The sequence below is a fragment of the Aquarana catesbeiana genome, linkage group LG05 (assembly GCF_042186555.1).
Source record: "Aquarana catesbeiana isolate 2022-GZ linkage group LG05, ASM4218655v1, whole genome shotgun sequence".
Classification (NCBI taxonomy): domain Eukaryota; kingdom Metazoa; phylum Chordata; class Amphibia; order Anura; family Ranidae; genus Aquarana; species Aquarana catesbeiana.
In genome coordinates this window covers 390,640,715-390,660,074 of record NC_133328.1, presented here as the reverse complement: position 1 = coordinate 390,660,074, position 19,360 = coordinate 390,640,715, and the positions used below count along the sequence as shown (strand labels likewise).

General features: G+C 43.9%; 1 protein-coding gene across 3 annotated transcripts in view; it reads left to right on the top strand.

Moving 5' to 3' along the window:
- Window positions 1–19,360, top strand: part of ADTRP (androgen dependent TFPI regulating protein) — a 104,742-nt gene that overhangs the window by 69,031 nt on the left and 16,351 nt on the right. For all 3 annotated transcript variants that reach the window (XM_073631064.1, XM_073631063.1, XM_073631062.1), the window contains one exon: window positions 15,554–15,669. In XM_073631064.1, the coding sequence (XP_073487165.1) occupies window positions 15,554–15,669 (116 nt within the window). The remainder of the gene's footprint in view (window positions 1–15,553; window positions 15,670–19,360) is intronic.

The window sequence follows — 19,360 nt, the reverse complement described above, 5'->3', positions numbered from 1 at the left end:
AGTCTTTAATCAAAAAGATAAGCCACTAGGTGAAAATCCAACATTCAGGTTCCCCAGTGATATAATGTAGATCCACATTACCACAATAAGAGAAGTCCAACAATGTAGACCTGCTACCACTATGAATTTGCTCTTTGCCTGATACTCATTAGATATGTGGCTTCTGTACTTGGACCTTGCATCTCGGACCCTCTGCTTATAACTGGGAGCTGTTAGGATGGTTCAAGTGCTGCACTTACCCTCCTGAAATGCTATACAGAAAAGAGCTGAAACAGACTTTTGCAACTCAGCTCAGGTATTAGAGTAAATTAAAGTAGTTCTTTCCTCTGATTAAGGCTCCTAGCTAGAGGATATGGCAATCACTACCTCTGGTCACTAGGGGCGCTTACATATGAGCAGGATAGGCTGTGCTAAAGTCTAAAGGCATGACCAAGTTAAATCCTTTGGTGATTGGAGGAGAGTCATGAATGAAATAAGTAGAAAAGCTGTGTTTCTGAAATATTCTGCAATTCCACGTGTGTAGAGCAGCCATGAACATGCATCAGCTACCATGGAAATGGCTGAGAAAGGTGCCTGAATTGACCCAGGAGACAGGAGTGGCAGTGCAAACCAACACCTTGCATACAGGTCTATGTTTTTAAAAAACGTATGGCTTTGCCCTATACTGAACTGGGGAATAGGAGTCTCTGCTCTACTGCCCTGTGCCCCTTTTGTGACACTAGAGATATCAGGATGGGCAAGATGTAGCAGCTGCTGGGTTTTTCTGTTTGAGGAGTCACTGGAGGTGATGGGATTTAGGGACCTGAAAGTGTCTGGAGCAGTGAGAACTGCCTGGGAAACTACCATGTTAGCAAATAGGTTGGGCAAGCAAGGCCATATAGTCTGCAGGTTTCCCTGACCCCCACAGTGTTGTGTCTGGCAAGCCATATACTGACTCCCCCAAGCAGCAAGACGTTCAGTCAGTCCAGGAGGAACTAGAAGATGTGAAGAATGTTGCAGGGGCATATTGTTGCAGAGAATAGAGAAGTCTATCATGGACTTGCTGATATCCTTGGAAAAAGGACTTTACCTTGTGGCAATCTGACAGCCTATCGATTCGGGTGGAGTGCTCACCACTTGTTGCAAAAGTGGACCCGATGCATGTGTTACCTGGCACAGAGCTTCTGTTTCTAGAAAGGGATGTGGGAAACTGGGGGATCAGTCCTCTTTACCGATGTGGCTGAGGAAGCGTAGTGGTGTTGACCACATTCCTTTCTATGCCAAGGGTAAAAATGAGAGGCGCATTCATGCTGGTGGCTAGGGCAAGAAAAGGGGGGACTGACTCTGACATCCCTTCCTTGAAGGTGACAATGTCTGCATTTGAGCGTTTTGTCAGGTGTACCAAAAGTTCAGTTATGGGTAACTCATTTATATGGACAGAGTGGTGCTTGTGCATCCCAATTCTAAGGACACCCTTCTCCAGATGTGACGTAACCATCCTACCACAAGAGTTTGGGTCAGCCTGACTGAGCTGGCAGGAGGGTTGAGCTCTGCATGTCCCTTTTTAAAATGCTATACAGAATGGAGCTGGACCTCTGCTTTGTAGCTCAGCTTCGGTATTATAGCAAATTAGAGTCGTTCATTCCTCTGGGTAATGCCCCTAGCATGTCCAATGTTCCCTGTGGAAAGGGTCGGGGACTTTTTTCCCCCCAGTAGATTGTGTTTTGCGTGCAATAGACTTCAATGGAATTGCACCAGAAACACAAGTGTTGTGTTTTTTTATGCGTTTTGTGTGCGTTTTGTGTTTTTTAAATTTTTCCTCTTTAAAAACACTGTAAATAGCCAGTTGCTAAGGAAGGAAGGAAGCCGGCCGTCGTGTCCTTAACAACCTATGAGTCATCAGCTGTCAGCAGGGTTACTCGTTGACAACTGAATGTAAAAAAAAGAATTGCCAGCAAAAAAATATGTTAAAAGCGTGGAGTCCCCCCCAGATCTGTACCAGGCCCTTCGGGTCTGTTAAGGATTTGGAGGGGAACCCCACCCCAAAAGGGTCCCCCTCCCACCCCAAGGCACCTTATATCCATTGCAATGGGGACAAGGGCCTCTTCTCCACAAGTATAAGGTACATTGTACCCCTACTTATTTACCAAAAAAAGTGTCACATAGAAAAAACACAATACCCCTCATTCACATATGGGGGGGCAGGATCTTGTTAAAGAGGTCTTCCAGATTCTGAGAAGCCCCCCGCCCACAGACCAGGGAAGAGGCCCTTGTCCACAACATGGGGACAAGGGGACAAGGTGCTTTTGGGTGGGGGGGGGGGTAGAGCCTGTCCCCTCCTGTTCATGATCTGCTGGGCTACATGCTGGGATAAGAGTCTGGTATGGATTTGGGGGGACTTCCCACCATTTTTTTTTGGCATGGGGTTCCCCTCAAAATTGGTCTGGTATGGATCTGGGGGGGTGGATCCCACTCTGTTTTGTTCATGAATTTTTTTGCCAGCCATTTTTTTTATATCCATACAGCGGGGAACCCTGCTGACAGCCAATGACTCATCGGTTGCCAAGGACGCGGCGGGCACCTTTCCGGCCAGCTCCTTAGCAACCAGCTATATATTTTTAAAGTGAAAAAAAAAACACAAAATGCAAAATGCATTAAACTGCATGCAAAAATGTGGGTTTAAAAACGTAAAATGCACTGCAAAACGTGCCTGAAAAAGCATCAACCGCAATCGCATAGATGTAAACCTAGACTAAGAAGATTGGGTCCAGGTCCACAATTTGCAGTGCAGCGCCAGTAGATTTACCATTGGTGTTTGCTTTCTTTTGTACACCTGCAATGTACAAACTGGAATAAAACTGCAAAGGCTTCTTATAAATAACAAAACTGTGATTTATATATTTTTGGTGAATCTCTTAAAGAGTGTAAGGCTGTGCCTTTTTTAAATGTCTCCTACTGCATTTATTTTAACAGACAAATAATGGAGGTAGAATGTTCAAGTAAATGCACATATCATATTCACTTCAATCTATTAAATTCCTTCACATTAGATAAAATGTGCCACAGTTTCAGGATTCGCTGTTTAATGGAGAGTGCTTGTGTCTATCTTTAAAATAAATACCTATTACCCAGACAAGTGGGACTGCATTTGATACAGCCATATCTCCATATTGTGACATTCAGAAAAATCTATTCAACTGAATAAGTGCTACTGTGCTGATGTGATAAGGCTTAAATTAGTAAGGCCTTACATAACTAAGAAAGAGTGAAAAAATATCATTGTTATTTAGACTACTGCAGTTCATCATTATGTTAACATTGATTGAAATATCTAAACACCGGTGATCATTTACTTAGGGCATTTCCAATTTTGCAGCCAAATTAGGATAACGCTTACTTTGCGTTTGTCATATGTCCCCATTCACAAAGAATAACTTAAAGCGGTTGTAAAGGCTAAAGTTTTTTTTTTTACCTTAATGCATTATCTGCATTAACCACTTGACCTCTGGTAGGTTTTACCCCCTTCATGACCAGACCATCTTTTGCTATTCAGCACTGTGCTGCACTGTGCTGCTTTAACTGGCAATTACACAGTCATGCATCACTGTACACAAATGATTTCTATATCAATTTTTTTTTCACACAAATAGAGCTTTTTATTTTGTGCTATATAAACTAAAAAAGACCCAACATTTTGAAAAGAAACATCAAAACAATACTTTCTGTTATAAAACATCCAATAAATCAAATTTCTTCATAGATTTGGGCCAAAATCTATTCTGCTACATGTCTTTGGTAGAAAAAAAAATCCCAATTAGTGTATATTAATTGCTTTGTGGAAGTTATAGTGTCTAAAAACTATGGTATATACACTATATTGTCAAAAGTATTGGGACACCTGCCTTTACACGCACATGAACTTTAATGGAATCCCAGTCTTAGTTCGTGGGGTTCAGTATTGAGTTGGCCTACCCTTTGCAGCTTTAACAGCTTAAACTCTTCTGGGAAGGCTGTCCACAAGGTTTAGGAGTGTGTCTATGGGAATGTTTGACCATTCTTCCATAAGCACATTTGTGAGGTCAGGCACTGATGTTGGACAAGAAGACCTGGCTCACAGTGTCTGCTCTAATTCATCCCAAAGGTGTTCTATCGGGTTGAAGTCAGGACTCTGTGCAGGCCAGTCAAGTTCCTCCACTCCAAACTCACTCATCCATGTCTTTATGGACCTTGCTTTGTGCACTGGTCCAAATCATTTGGTGGAGGGGGGATTATGGTGTGGGGTTGTTGTTCAGGGGTTGGGCTTGGCCCCATAGTTCCAGTGAAAAGAACTCTTAAGGCATCAGCATACCAAGACATTTTGGACAATTTCATGCTCCCAACTCTGTGGGAACAGTTTGGGGATGGCCCCTTCTTGTTTCAACATGACTGCTCACCAGTACACAAAGCAAGGTCCATAAAGACATGGATGAGCGAGTTTGGGGTGGAGGAACTTGACTGGCCTGCACAAAGTCCTGACCTCAACCCAACAGAACACCTTTGGGATGAATTAGAGCAGAGATTGTGAGCCAGGCCTTCTTGTGCAACATCAGTGCCTGACCTCACCAGTGCACTTCTGGAAAGTTGGTCAAACATTCCCATAAACACACTTCTAAACCTTGTGGACAGCCTTCCCAGAAGAGTGGAAGCTGATATAGCTGCAAAGGGTGGGTCAACTCAGTATTGAACCCCACAGATTAAAACTGGGATACCATTAAAGTTAATGTGTGTGTAAAGGCAGGTGTCCCAATATGTTTGACATTATAGTGTATGTTTGAAAATAGATCAATCCTGATGTGCTGATGGTCTATCTCATTTCTTTTATTTTCATCCTTAAAAATGCCAGGACAGTACAAATAACCCCCCAAACTACCCCTTTTTGGAAAGTTGACAGTCTAAGGTATTTAGTAAGAGGAATGGCGAGATTTTTGAAGTTGTCATTTTTTGTAAAAAAATTTTGGAAAATGAAGAAATTAAATAAACTTCACTTTTATTTTTACATACTGTCACCAATGCAGTGCAGTGTCATCATGTGACTAGTGTGGTGGTGATCAGGGATACTGACTTGACATGACATGGTGACATGATGTTAAAAAAAATGTAAATCATTTTATATTTGAATTTTTAAACATTTTTTAACATATATATATATACATATATATATATATATATATATATATATATATATATATATATATATATATATATATATATATATATATATATATATATATATATATATATATGTTAGAAGGCCAGTGTGCTGGCCTGAATTTATGGGAGGAGCCCGGAGGGTATTTAAGCTGACCACTTCCCCTTCCTCTTTGTCAGTTTCAGTTAACGATACTACATGTCACTGTGCTGACTCTTCCCAGCTTACTTTGTGTTCATAAGTCTGTGCGTTCGATTACAAGTGGGTTGCGGCGTCTTCGTCGGCGGTTCTCGCTTGCTGTTGCAGGTAGGGTTCAAACCTTTTTTTTTCATATGCAATGTTACCATTGGATATGTTTCCTATACCTGCAAACTTAGATTTGCAGGCTTGCTCTGCCTTGCTTGTCATCCTATCCACAAACATACGATTTGTTCGTAGATCCAAGCCTCTGAGCCATTGTTGGTTGTTCTCTGATATCACTCGATACAGGCTTCATTTTCTCATAGGATTCACTGTCTATGGGGTTGCCGTCTCATCCATTTGGAGATCAGCATGTATTATTTGCATGGGTTCTGTGTCTGATTGAGGTGGTAATTAGACCCACATGGGGCCTTGTCTGCACTTTGATTAGCCTGGGGGGCTGGGCGGTTGGAATGTGTTCGGTTTTAGAAGTAAGGTGTGGTATACACGCTGCAACCGATTTGTATTGGATTCACTTCATACATCTTACAACCGATTTGTATCAGTGCCATCTCTTTACAGCCGATTCATATTGCATATCTGCTACAATCCGATTCCAACCTAGTCGCATCGGCAGCACAACGGTTCGCATCAGATGCATCCCGCTCACTGATTCTTATTAGTCCCTGTTGTACCCCACAAATGGTTCGTTGTTTATGTAATTTTCTACTGACTGTTTCGTATTGCTTTCATGTCATACGAATCACAGTCGGATTCAAGCCTAGTCGCCTCGGCGGCACAATGGTTTGCATCGGTCTTATCCTGCACACCAATTTGTAGTGGTTCTTACCATACCCTATGGTTCATTATTTATTTTTTGTCCGATTCACATCACCTCAGCAGCTACATGCATCACAGTCCACTCCGAACCTAGTCGCACAAGCGGCACAACGGTTCGCGTCACGAGTATCCCACACACCAATACATAACAGTCCCTATAACAAATCGACGATTCGTTACGTATGCCACTTCGCAGTTCCTTCCTACATATACAATTTCTGCTATCCTTTTCTTTTTCGCCTATCAGTAGGTGACCTTTCTTGCAATCGCTGCAAGCTACGCATCTCATCATAACTCTTTGCAATCGCTGCAAGAACACGCATCTCAGCATATACCCATTTGCAATCGCTGCAACATGCATCTCAGTATAAACTCCTTGCAATCGCTGCAAGAACACGCATCTCAACATTTACCCATTTGCAATCGCTGCAACATGCATCTCAGTATAAACTCCTTGCAATCGCTGCAAGAACACGCATCTCAACATTTACCCATTTGCAATCGCTGCAACATGCATCTCAGTATAAACTCCTTGCAATCGCTGCAAGAACACGCATCTCAACATTTACCCATTTGCAATCGCTGCAACATGCATCTCAGTATAAACTCCTTGCAATCGCTGCAAGAACACGCATCTCAACATTTACCCATTTGCAATCGCTGCAACATGCATCTCAGTATAAACTCCTTGCAATCGCTGCAAGAACACGCATCTCAACATTTACCCATTTGCAATCGCTGCAACATGCATCTCAGTATAAACTCCTTGCAATCGCTGCAAGAACACGCATCTCAACATTTACCCATTTGCAATCGCTGCAACATGCATCTCAGTATAAACTCCTTGCAATCGCTGCAAGAACACGCATCTCAACATTTACCCATTTGCAATCGCTGCAACATGCATCTCAGTATAAACTCCTTGCAATCGCTGCAAGAACACGCATCTCAACATTTACCCATTTGCAATCGCTGCAACATGCATCTCAGTATAAACTCCTTGCAATCGCTGCAAGAACACGCATCTCAACATTTACCCATTTGCAATCGCTGCAACATGCATCTCAGTATAAACTCCTTGCAATCGCTGCAAGAACACGCATCTCAACATTTACCCATTTGCAATCGCTGCAACATGCATCTCAGTATAAACTCCTTGCAATCGCTGCAAGAACACGCATCTCAACATTTACCCATTTGCAATCGCTGCAACATGCATCTCAGTATAAACTCCTTGCAATCGCTGCAAGAACACGCATCTCAACATTTACCCATTTGCAATCGCTGCAACATGCATCTCAGTATAAACTCCTTGCAATCGCTGCAAGAACACGCATCTCAACATTTACCCATTTGCAATCGCTGCAACATGCATCTCAGTATAAACTCCTTGCAATCGCTGCAAGAACACGCATCTCAACATTTACCCATTTGCAATCGCTGCAACATGCATCTCAGTATAAACTCCTTGCAATCGCTGCAAGAACACGCATCTCAACATTTACCCATTTGCAATCGCTGCAACATGCATCTCAGTATAAACTCCTTGCAATCGCTGCAAGAACACGCATCTCAACATTTACCCATTTGCAATCGCTGCAACATGCATCTCAGTATAAACTCCTTGCAATCGCTGCAAGAACACGCATCTCAACATTTACCCATTTGCAATCGCTGCAACATGCATCTCAGTATAAACTCCTTGCAATCGCTGCAAGAACACGCATCTCAACATTTACCCATTTGCAATCGCTGCAACATGCATCTCAGTATAAACTCCTTGCAATCGCTGCAAGAACACGCATCTCAACATTTACCCATTTTGCAATCACTGCAACAAGCATCTCAGTATAATCTCCTTGCAATCATTGCAAGATCACGCATCTCAACATTTACCCATTTTTGCAATTGCTGCAACATGCATCTCAGTATAAACTCCTTGCAATCGCTGCAAGACACGCATCTCATCATAACTCCTTGCAATCGCTGCAAAAAACACGCATCTCGGCATATACCCATTTTGCAATCTCTGTAAAATTATGCATCTCAGTACAAACTCCTTGCAATTGCTACAAATACACGCATCTTACCATTTACCCGTATACAATCACTGCAAAACATGCATCTCAGTATAAACTTGTTGCAATTGCTGCAAATACACGCATCTTAGTGTTTACCCACTTGCAATCGCTGCAAAACATGCATCTCAGCATTTACCCATTTTTTGCAATCACTGCAAAACACGCATCTCAGTATATACTCCTTGCAATCGCTGCAAAAACACGCATCTCAGCATTTACCCATTTTTGTAATCACTGCAAAACACGCATCTCAGTATATACTCCTTGCAATCGCTGCAAAAACACGCATCTCAGCATATACCCATTTGCAATCGCTGCAAACATGCATCTCAACATATACTCCTTGCAATCCCTGCAAGCACACTCAGTAGTGCTCATACAGCCCACTTCATTTTTTAGTGGCACTTAATCGGTCACTCGTCTCCAGTGGCATTCATACGAGCCACTCATTGTTTTCGTCTATCTTTTCTCCCTCAGGTCAGTCGAGTTCAGGTTCCATCCTGTACCAGGTTGGACGTTATTTCCCAGGTAAAAAAAAAAAATGCTATGTTTGCATCTTCACCAGGGCCAGTCGCATACAAGGGGGTACAAGGGGGACACATAAAAAAAAAAAAAAAAAAAGAAAAAAAAAAAAGTAAAGAAATCTTGTTGCACTCATGTCACCCCTACTGCAGGTGTTCCCGGTCGACCGAGTTTCGATCATAACCAGGACCTCGCTACTAGAGCGTCAGTCAGGGCCTAGTTCATGGGCTTTTCTATCGCATCATTCTGCAGCACCCTTTCACTATACCGTTACTTCACATACATCATTGGACGTGATCTCCAGGCGTTAGTTCTGTCACATATGTCTATACATGACACTCTGTTTTCGAAGGGCGACCCTTCACCTCGCAGACAAGGTCGCTTAACAGTAGACTTGCTGGCAGTGCAAGTGTTAGCAGGCCGAGCACACGTCACCCCCTACAGACCGCAACATTTCTACGTAGGCCGTACCAGACTTCTACTTCTCGCCCCAGTACGCCCTGGGGTTCTGGTCTTCAGGTTTGTGCTTGCCACAGACAGGCACCCGAGCTATCGGTTATCTGGCCAGTCACCTCCTGGCCCACCTCGGTCGCCACGCACTCTTCTGAGTTTTCTAAATTTCCACTCAACATAAGTTCTGCACAACAGAACTCTGTCAGCTCCTGTCTATGCCTATCATTCCTTTTTTCTGTACTTCTTCCTTTTTCCTCCTCTCTGAGTTTTCTCTTTACCACTCCACTCTCTATCCTATGGCTATGACTCCTCTTAAATATGAGCACCCAGCCCCCTTTTTGTCTTCTGGCAGCGAGGACTTCACACCCGCCCCTCTGTTACCCCCCCCAAACGGCTCAGAGCGCGGCTGCCTGCAGTCCCTCAGGGGACGGAACATCCCCAAACTCATAGCTGAGTCGCAGGGATATTCCCTTTCCTGCTAACGGCCAGGAAGGCAAAGCTTTTCAGGCTCCTCTTCCCGCCTCCAGCTGCAGCTGGGCCCAACAGGCATCCCTACAATCCATGCACTCTTTGGTCTCCCCCTTAGCCGCAACAGTTCGGACGTCCAGACCAGAGTCACACCTTTGAAAGTTCGCCCATCCATGGCCCTCCCGGACCTGCTCATGGTCCCGATGACAGCTTCTCCTTCTGCAGGTACACCAGGCTCTGCACCTATCGTCCTCCCCATTCATCTTGTCCCGACCAGCATCAGGGAGGATATATTGGAGGGCAAAGACGTCAATTGGCATCCCTGCTCATCTCAGTCCATGACTTGGCTGACAACAAATCATACGCCTGGGGGGGATGTCTCAGTGGTTGTCAAGTCGAGAGACCCCAGCCTCAGTCGTAAGCTGTCAGCCACTGAGTTCACCCTGGCCTTCGGGATGTTCAGAGATGTACTTTGTTCAGCCACCCTCAGCAGTAGGGAGGAGCGGGACTTATACCTTCATGCAATGACAGATCTTGCTTACAAATATGGAGGTTTTGCCGTCTACGACCATCGGTCGTTTTTCAGCCAAAGCAGCAGCGAGACTTGCCCAGTTCCAGATAAGCTCTGACTGGAGCCTCACAGACACGGAACTCTTTTGTCGCCACTTCGCCCACAAAGCTGACGGTTTTGCCCAATCCCACACTTAAACCTGTCACACCAGGCCCTATGTCACAGGGTTATCCATTATCCGGACGATTTTCTGCTTATCGAACACCTAGACATACCCCCCCCCCCCCCCCCCGGTAGATCTAGACAAGCTAAGAGAGGTCTTCAACAATCTCAATGAACACATAGTGGAAGGCCCAACACATTTCATAAGTTTCTCAGGCATCGTCCTGGATACGCACGCCATGCAGCCTAGCCTGCCTTCTGACAAATTAGCTTGTGTTAGGTTGGTCATTCAGGAGTTTACCCAGTCACAGGAATGTACTAAAAGACAGCTGCAGTCCTTGATAGGGATGCTCAATTTCGCTATGAGAACAATTCCTCAGGGGCGGTCGTTCATCTCAAGGCTCTTAGTCTTTCTTGCCCGAGTGCAGGACCCGACCAAGTCCTCAGACTAGACCCAGCAGCAATAGCAGACTTGGCTATGTGGGACGAGTTCCTCTTCAACTTCAACGACATATCAATGTTTTTCCCTCAGTATCAGCTCAGTCGCGCCAGGTAGTCACAGATGCTGCAGCCTCCATTGGCTTTGCTGCAATTTTTGGCCATCACTGGTTTGCCAGACCTTGGCCCCCGGAAATCTGCCTGATTCCTGGCTTCCCTCGATCTTCGTCATTGTTCGAGCTGTACCCCATCGTGGCAGCAGCCCAAGTCTGGGGCCACACGTGGACAGATCAGACAGAGCTCTTCACCACAGACAACCAGGTTACAGCTGACATCATTAATAAGGGTAGATCCAAGTCGCTCCCCGTCATGTCCTTCCTGCGCAGTCTGCTGCAATTGTCACTACATCACCAAATTTAACAGTTACTGTAAGCATATCCCTGGCAAGTGCAATACCGCAGCCGATGCACTGTCCCGCTCCAATTTTGTCTTTCTTCCAGGAGGAACCCGGAGCCGACCCATCATCCACTCCTATCCCACCTTGGTCTCAACTAACAATGGATTGATGCCACACATTGCCAATGCAACCCGGCTCATCTACCACTCACTGTCTAGCAACACACTAAAGGCTTATCCTACGGCCTGGAACACCTACCGTAGGTTCCTTGCCACTTGTCCCGGAACCACAGTAGATGACGTCACTCATGTCCTAGCCTTTATATCTTATTGCCACACACAGCTAGCTCTCCCTCATACCCCTATCGGGCTGTACCTGGCCGGTATCCAAGCCACTATGTCCTTTTATCTTTCGGAAAACGCAACAAACCGGACCCGGAGTGGATATAAACTTCTTTCGAACCAGCAACGCCTGGTGCCCAACAACGATCTTTTGACCGTCTGCTCTTTCACCCAGCCAGCCAGTCTCCAGCCCGTTACTGCCTTTTCAGGTCAACCCCCTGAGTGGAAATCAGTTTATTAAACATATTTGGGTCCTACTGGTCAACTTAGGCCTAGACCCTGGGCGGTATTCTGGATATTCCTTTGGATCGGCGCAGCCTCAGCCACATCTCAGCATGGAGTACCAGACCATGTGACCAAGAAGCTAGGCAGGTGAAAGTCTGCCTGCTTTACCAGATATATATATGTTCCCTCAAGATGGCCCTTTCTCCAAGCTCACTCAATGAGGTTAGAGGCAATAAAGATACTTCCCTACCTGGTTATTTTTGGCCCCTTTTCTTGCCATACCTACCAGACGACCAAAAGCCACACCTCAGGTCTATTTATGTTGTGAGTCTTGTCGCGTGTTTATGTGATCCACATTTGTCTCGGTCTTAGGGCCACGACCATAAGTTAGAAGGCCAGTGTGCTGGCCTGAATTTATGGGAGGAGCCCGGAGGGTATTTAAGCTGACCACTTCCCCTTCCTCTTTGTCAGTTTCAGTGAACGATACCCTCCCTCCCATTCCCCTTTTTACAGCACTTCTCAGCAAATTCTCCTCCACAATCATCCATTACTTATCTTGGGTATGGCCCCTTTTCTTGCCATACCTACCAGACGACCAAAAGCCACACCTCAGGTCTATTTATGTTGTGAGTCTTGTCGCGTGTTTATGTGATCCACATTTGTCTTGGTCTTAGGGCCACTTTTTTTTTTTTTTTTTTTACACTTTGATTGCTATTACAGTGATCATCACTGCAGCAGCAATGTTTTGAACTGTTATGAATGGGTTACATTCATAACAGCCGTGATTTACTATTGTGTGCTGTGATTGGCCTGCAACTATTACATGGTACTGGGTGCTGTGATTGGCCCAGGTACCACATGATAGCGGTGGGCCAATCATAGCATCACTATAAAAAACACAGCTGTTATGAATTAAATTAATTTATAAGAGCTTTGTTGACATTGTGATTATGTGATCGAATAGCGATCACATGATGCCTGGCTGCTCAAAGCGGGCGAGTACCAGGAGTTGCAATCCACTGTGTCCACCACGGGAGCAGCGTGCTGCGCGCTCCTAAACTGGAAGAAGGTGGATGACGCACATGTAGTACATGATCCAGCTTGCCCTTGTCATAAGATTGACTTTGGATTTAATGTAGGTTTAATACCACACTGTGATGTCCAGACAAAAATGGGAGGAGGGGTGATCCTCACTAGGGCAGGAAAGCGTGTACAGTATTAAAAAAAACATTGTTCGAGGTTATAACCATTCCCCACTCTGCTAACATGTATGTTAGGCCCGAGTTTGCCTGAACTGTGGTGCTCTGGGCGGAAAGCTTCAAAGCAGGTGTCTCCCAGCAGCTGCCAACAGGTTCCAGTGATCAGCTCCACTTGGCCACACCTACTGGGAGGGTACTTAAGTTCCAACTTTGCTACTGCTCCTCGCCTCAGTGTTTTGGCTGCTCCTGCTTGTTACCCTGTTTGTCGTGCTGCTGCATGACTCTGTAGCCTTTTACTCTTGATCTTGCCATTGCCCTGTATCCAGTATCCTGTTGCCCATCCCAGTTTTTGTTTTCCCCCTTACCATCTGCTCCCTGCTCTCCCCTACCTTGTGTGTATCTCATGTGTACATTTATATATACAGAATATAGTTAAGTGTGGTTGGGATTGTTGGTTAGGCTTTTTGTCATTAAGTTTTTGTTTTCATGTGTTCTCATGTTTATTGCTGTTGTTGTGTGGTACTCTTGTCCACTGTAAATAAATTTCACTTTAATGATATATATACATGGTCTGGTCCCAGTTTCTGTGTGTAGCTACATATATCTGGTCCCCCAGCTGCTGATTCCTGATAATGTATTCAAAGGGGTTGTAAACCCTCATTTAAAAAAACCAAAAAAATGAAACATGTCATACTTACCACCACTGGCAGTTCATTTTGCACAGAGTGGCCCCCGTACTCTTGTTCTAAGGTCCCTCAGTTAGTGCTGGTGCGCTCGTTCCCGGCCGGGTCAGGTAAGTAAAACGGGGGCTCGGGGGGCTGCAGCACCACAGAAGGTTTTTCACCTTAATGCATACAATGCATTAAGGTGAAAAACCATGAGGGTTTACAACCCCTTTAAGTTGTGTCTGTGTTCTCATTGGATAGATTTCTATGTATTGTTCTAACAAGGAAAATCTCTGCAATAGGGGCACAGACAACAATAAAAACTTGACAGAGGATCTTTTTATTTCCTGCTCTATCCAAAACTAAATAATAAGTCTTGGTTGGAGTTGGGCGTTAAAGCTGAAATTTTGATATGCTTTTTTTTTTTTTTTTTTTTTTTTTTTTGCATAGTTACATTGGTCCAGCTTAGAGTACATATAAGTAATCACATCTCATACCCGACGGATCCCTGTGTAAGTTGCAAAGCACTGTTCTAGTCGCTGCTACTAAAGTGATACCAGCAGCAGTGGAGGCCACTCATGCAGGGCGCAGGGGCGCCCCCCTAATCCATGTGCCCGGCCCCTAATCTACATGCAGGGAGCAAGACGCATGGATTCCAATTTTTTTTTATTTTTAGAAGCCAATTGGCTTCAAAAAGGGTGGGCTTGGGTCGCAGAGCACCTGGAGCCCACCCAGTTGTGTGAAATTAGCAAATTATTATTCGCAAATGTCTTCTTTTTTCTCCTCCCGGTCAATCAGAAAGCATGTCCTAAGACCCAATTGGCCAGGAGTCCTAAGACCCAATTGGCCATGGGTCCTAGGTCCTGATTGGCTGGGAGGAGAGAAGCAACCACCGGAACTCGGGAAGAGATGCAGGGCAGGGGAGCCGCGACCTGAATGGGGTAAGTGCAGGGGTTGGTGGGGGGGCTTGGTGGGCGACTGGTGAGCGATGCGGCGATCGAGCGACGAGTGGAAGCAGCAAACGAGCGAGCGCCAGGGAGTGTGGGGGGTGGTTTGTTGGCTGGCTGGCTGGGGAGGCCGCGGGCCGCCCCGCCATGAAAATTGAGCACCAGCTGTCACTTATCAGCAGTGTCCTGGGTCAAGTGCCAAGCAATTGCCCTCCTGCATTGTAACCACGGGGATTGTTCACTCCACACTGCTACTCTTCAGAGAAAACCTTGTATTTTTTTAGATAAATACAAGGCATTCTCTGATTGGACAACATGGAGAGGTGGGGCAGTGCATCACAATCTGTACCTTGTCTGATCGGAGAACACTGCATTCTTTGAGAAAAATGCAAGGCATTCAATGAATGGTGGCAAAACCCTGTGGATACAATGCAGTAGGGCAGCTGCTCGGCACTGGACCCACAAGACCACGGTGATCACTGCACAAATGGCAACTACTACAGTGATTTTTAGGTTACACAGGGCTCTGTCTGGTATAAAATATGCATACTTACATCAAAGCTGGACCAATGTAACTATGCAAGAAAAATCATACCTAAACCGTAGCGTTAAAGTAAAAAAATGTAATATCCACTTTAATTCAAAGTTCTCCTGTTTTTGTTTTTTTTAACATGTAACACTTATCCCAATACAGTTTAGTATTACCATTACACATTTTCTAGAAATACATCTTTATCTTTCGTGTTTCTTCAACAGTATGCTAAAAGAATCTAATCTCAGTTCAAAATTTGCATATCAGTGGTATAATTTTCTGCACACTATCTTCATAATTCATTTATTTTAAGATCATATTTGAATAGTGAACAACATAGCATATTTTTAATGTATTTTTTAAAATATCCAGTTGAATAACAATCCATCTGATGCAACACAAATGTGATTTTGTTTGTTTTCCAGCACACAGCTGTGTTCCCTATTGCTGTCTTGGAAATTGTAACATCACCACATCACTATCCTCCAAAGAGAAAGGGACTCACTCTCTTGGGGATTTGCTCAGTAGCGTATCTAAGCTGGCAAGTAGAAAGAATACAGAATACTTATACAATTTGTTTTCCTTTGAGAATTTAAACATAATAATTTCAAAAAGTTTAATTTTTCTGCACTGTATACAGTATTTCATTAACATTATATTTCACTTACTGCCACTGACAGAATGATTGCGTGTAAAATTGGTATGTCAGTGCATTTTTCATCATCAAGAATAACATGATTATCTCTTTTTTGTAATCCAGATCCAGAGGTTAAACTTATTCTGATCAGGAGCTGCCAAAAAAGTAGAACAGCCTCAAATTTACCAGCAGCCTCGGAGCTGATTTTTATATGCAAACAGCTAATTGGTGGGGTTTTCCACGACAGAAACCCTCACATCAAACCACAACTTCAGTAGCTTCTTGATGAGATTATTGAACATCCCTTAAAGTCTTTGTAAATCCAAAATGTTTTTCCTTAGTTTTGTATAGGGTAAGAAAGGGTTATCAAGTTTTATCAACACACTCCTGTCTTCCACTGGAGAGACTTCCTCTCACTTCCTGTCCTGGAGACCCATCTTAGAGAGTTCTTTGTGTACTGACGAGCACCTGGTACCTAAATTCATCTAATTTGAAGGCTTTTGTGAAACATTTAATAGTTAAGAGCATCAAATACATTTTGGGGGAAAAGACCCCCTATTCTTCAGGGCTTTAGCAATGGTTAATAAAATAACCACAGAATGCACTAGCAGACGGTGTTAAAGCTTGATGAAGACCAGCATCTCCTGACAGTAATAAAGGCAGTCGCCTGAGGATCTTAGAGAGTTGTCTCAGAAACAGGTATCTCAACTAAAGGATTTTCCCTCAACTTTCCCTCAACTTTCTGCTCTGATTACATCCTAAATTTCTCCATTGCTTTTTTTTTCAGTGGCAATGGTCACCAGAACAAAGCGAGAGAGTGAATCTCCCCAAGGGGGACACAGACAGCAATACAAATTTAACCGATTTCCCTACTGTATAAAAAAAAAAAAGAAAAAAATAATTGCCTTTACATACCCTTTAAGGTACCTGGAATCATTGCTATTAGAAAGACTGAATACCCATTCAGGAATCCCTAGCAGACTAGCATCCCTAGCATTGAACTCCTGAAAGCTGATGGCTGGATTGTCATTGCACTTCGCTTATATAACGCCAGTGTAAAGGTAAATAGGTGGATACATACAGATAGTGTAAGCAGTCACTTCTTGTTCTGCACATGCTGCCCAACAACAAATCTGAGAGTCAATTTCCTGTGCCCTGCACTGCAGTTAGTGGTTTCAACCACCAACCTCCACGTCACAAGTCACAGTAAAACAATTTGGTAGACCTTCACCGTGCCACATCCAATTGACTATACATGAAAACTATAGGAACCCTATAAGTTTAAAAATCATATTTTTTTTTCAACAAGATTAAAAATATGTTCACATTAAAAACCAAGATTACCTGTTATAGCTACAGTATTGGGAATATAATGCTATATGATACTTTGCGCTAATTCCATATCTCCATTTCTAGGTTGGGTATCGCTCTGGTATTGGTTAATCCATACATTTTATGTATCAAGAGTGTTGTTATTGGATTTTAATGTGAAAATATTTTTAATTTTGTTGAAATGAAATATAATTTTTTATATACTCAAGTTGCCCTATGTTGTGCCAACAAAGTCTGCTTCTTCAAACTTATAGGGTTCCTATAGTTTTCGTGTATATACAAGACACAGTAGTGACACTGAGGTTGGTTGGAGGAACCAATGATCAAAGCAAGGAATATAGAACACTGCAATTGTTAGAGTCTGTTCAAAATTCAGGCTTTGCATTCTCTTTATCAGAGTGACATTTATTGGTGGGGGGAGGGTGGCAGGAGGGGTGAGTATTTACATTCTTCTTTTACAGGGAGTGTTTTTAGTGGAAGTATTTTTGCAACAAGTTCACTTTAAAAAAGGGCTTATGCCGTGTACACACGACAGGACTTTTCAACCGGACTGGTCCGACGGAACAAATCCGTTGGACAATCCGACCGTGTGTGGGCTTCATCGGACCTTTAGCAGACTTTTGCTGTCGGAAATCAGATGGACTTTAGATTTGGAACATGTTTCAAATCTTTCCGACGGACTCAAGTCCGGTCGAAAAATCAGTTCGTCTGTATGCTAGTCCGACGGACAAAAAAGGATGCAAGGGCAGCTTTTGGCTACTGGCTATGAATTTCCTTATTCTAGTCCCTTCGCATGTAATCATGTTCAAACGAACGGACTTTTTTGTACGGACTTTAGTCCGTTCGTGTGTGGGCAAGTCCGGTCGTTCGAAAGTCCGTCGTAACTCCGTCGAAAGTCCGTCGGAAAGACCGTCGGACCTTTGATACTGAAAAGTCTGCTCATGTGTACGCGGCATTACAGAGACCATGATTACTTGCAAGGAGCTCTTTTTTTTTAGTTCAGGCAATCCCATGTTACACCAAGTCAACACACCTTGGAACCCTTCTGTGTCAGAATCCTTACATTTTTTTTTTTCATACTGGATAAACAACTTTTTCTGTGTACACAAAAGGCCTATTTCTCTCAAATATTGTTCACAAATCTGTCCAAATCTGTGTTAGTGAGCACTTCTCCTTTGCCGGGATAAATCATCCACCTCACAGGTGTGGCATATCAAGATGCTGATTAGACAGCATGATTATTGCACATGTGTACCTTAGGCAACCCCACGCCAAAATATAAAAAAAAGAGCGGTCCAGGAAGCCAGACGCCCGCGTCCTTAACAACCATGAGCCATCATCTGTCAGCTGGCTTCTCCACTGACAAATGAATATAAAGATAAAGAATGCTGGCAATTGCCCGGCAATAGAAAAATGTTTAAAAAAATGGCGTAGGCTCCCCTTCCCAGTCCATACCAGGCTCCTCGGGTCTGGTACGGATTTTAAGGAGAACCTCGTGCGAAAATTTGAAAAAAGAACGGCGTAGGGTTCCCCCCAAAATTCATACCAGACCCTTATCCGAGCATGCAGCCCAGCAGGCCAGGAAAGTGGGGGGGAGAGTGAGTTCCCCCCCTCCTGAGCTATGCCAGGCCACATGCCCTCAACATGGGGGGGTGCTTTGGGGCAGGGAGGGCTGTGGTTGTGGCCCCTAGATCTTGCCCCCCCATGTGAGTGTACATTGCACTCTTACTCATTCACTTAAAAAGTGTAAAAAGTGAATAAAGCTAGTACACGAGTTTTTGACATCTCCTTTATTAAAAAATGAAAAACAATGTCCCCCAGATGTAGATCCATCTCAGACCGTCCGCCGCACCGCCAAACCCAAAAAAAAAGAATAACAAAACCCGTCAAATGCATCCTGCAGACTGCCAGCTACTGTGTCTGACATTTCTTAAATAGCTAAAGGGGTGGAGTCACCCAATGATATCAACGGGTGACCCCACCCCCTTGTGATGTCACTGACAGGGGCCCCACTTAAGTGGAAACCCCACTTAAAGTGAAACAATAAAAATGAAAAATTCCTTTAAATATATTGCCTGGGGGCCCCCTTAGTCTGCCTGTAAAGTGGTGCATCTGTAGCATGTTCAGAACATGCTACAGCAAAAGTGACATTTCAAAAGAAAAAAAATGAACAAAATCACATTTAAATTGACTTGCGGTTGCAATTGCAAAAAGAAAGATCCATACCAGACCCTTTTGCAAGGCAGGCCAGGAAAGGGGGGGC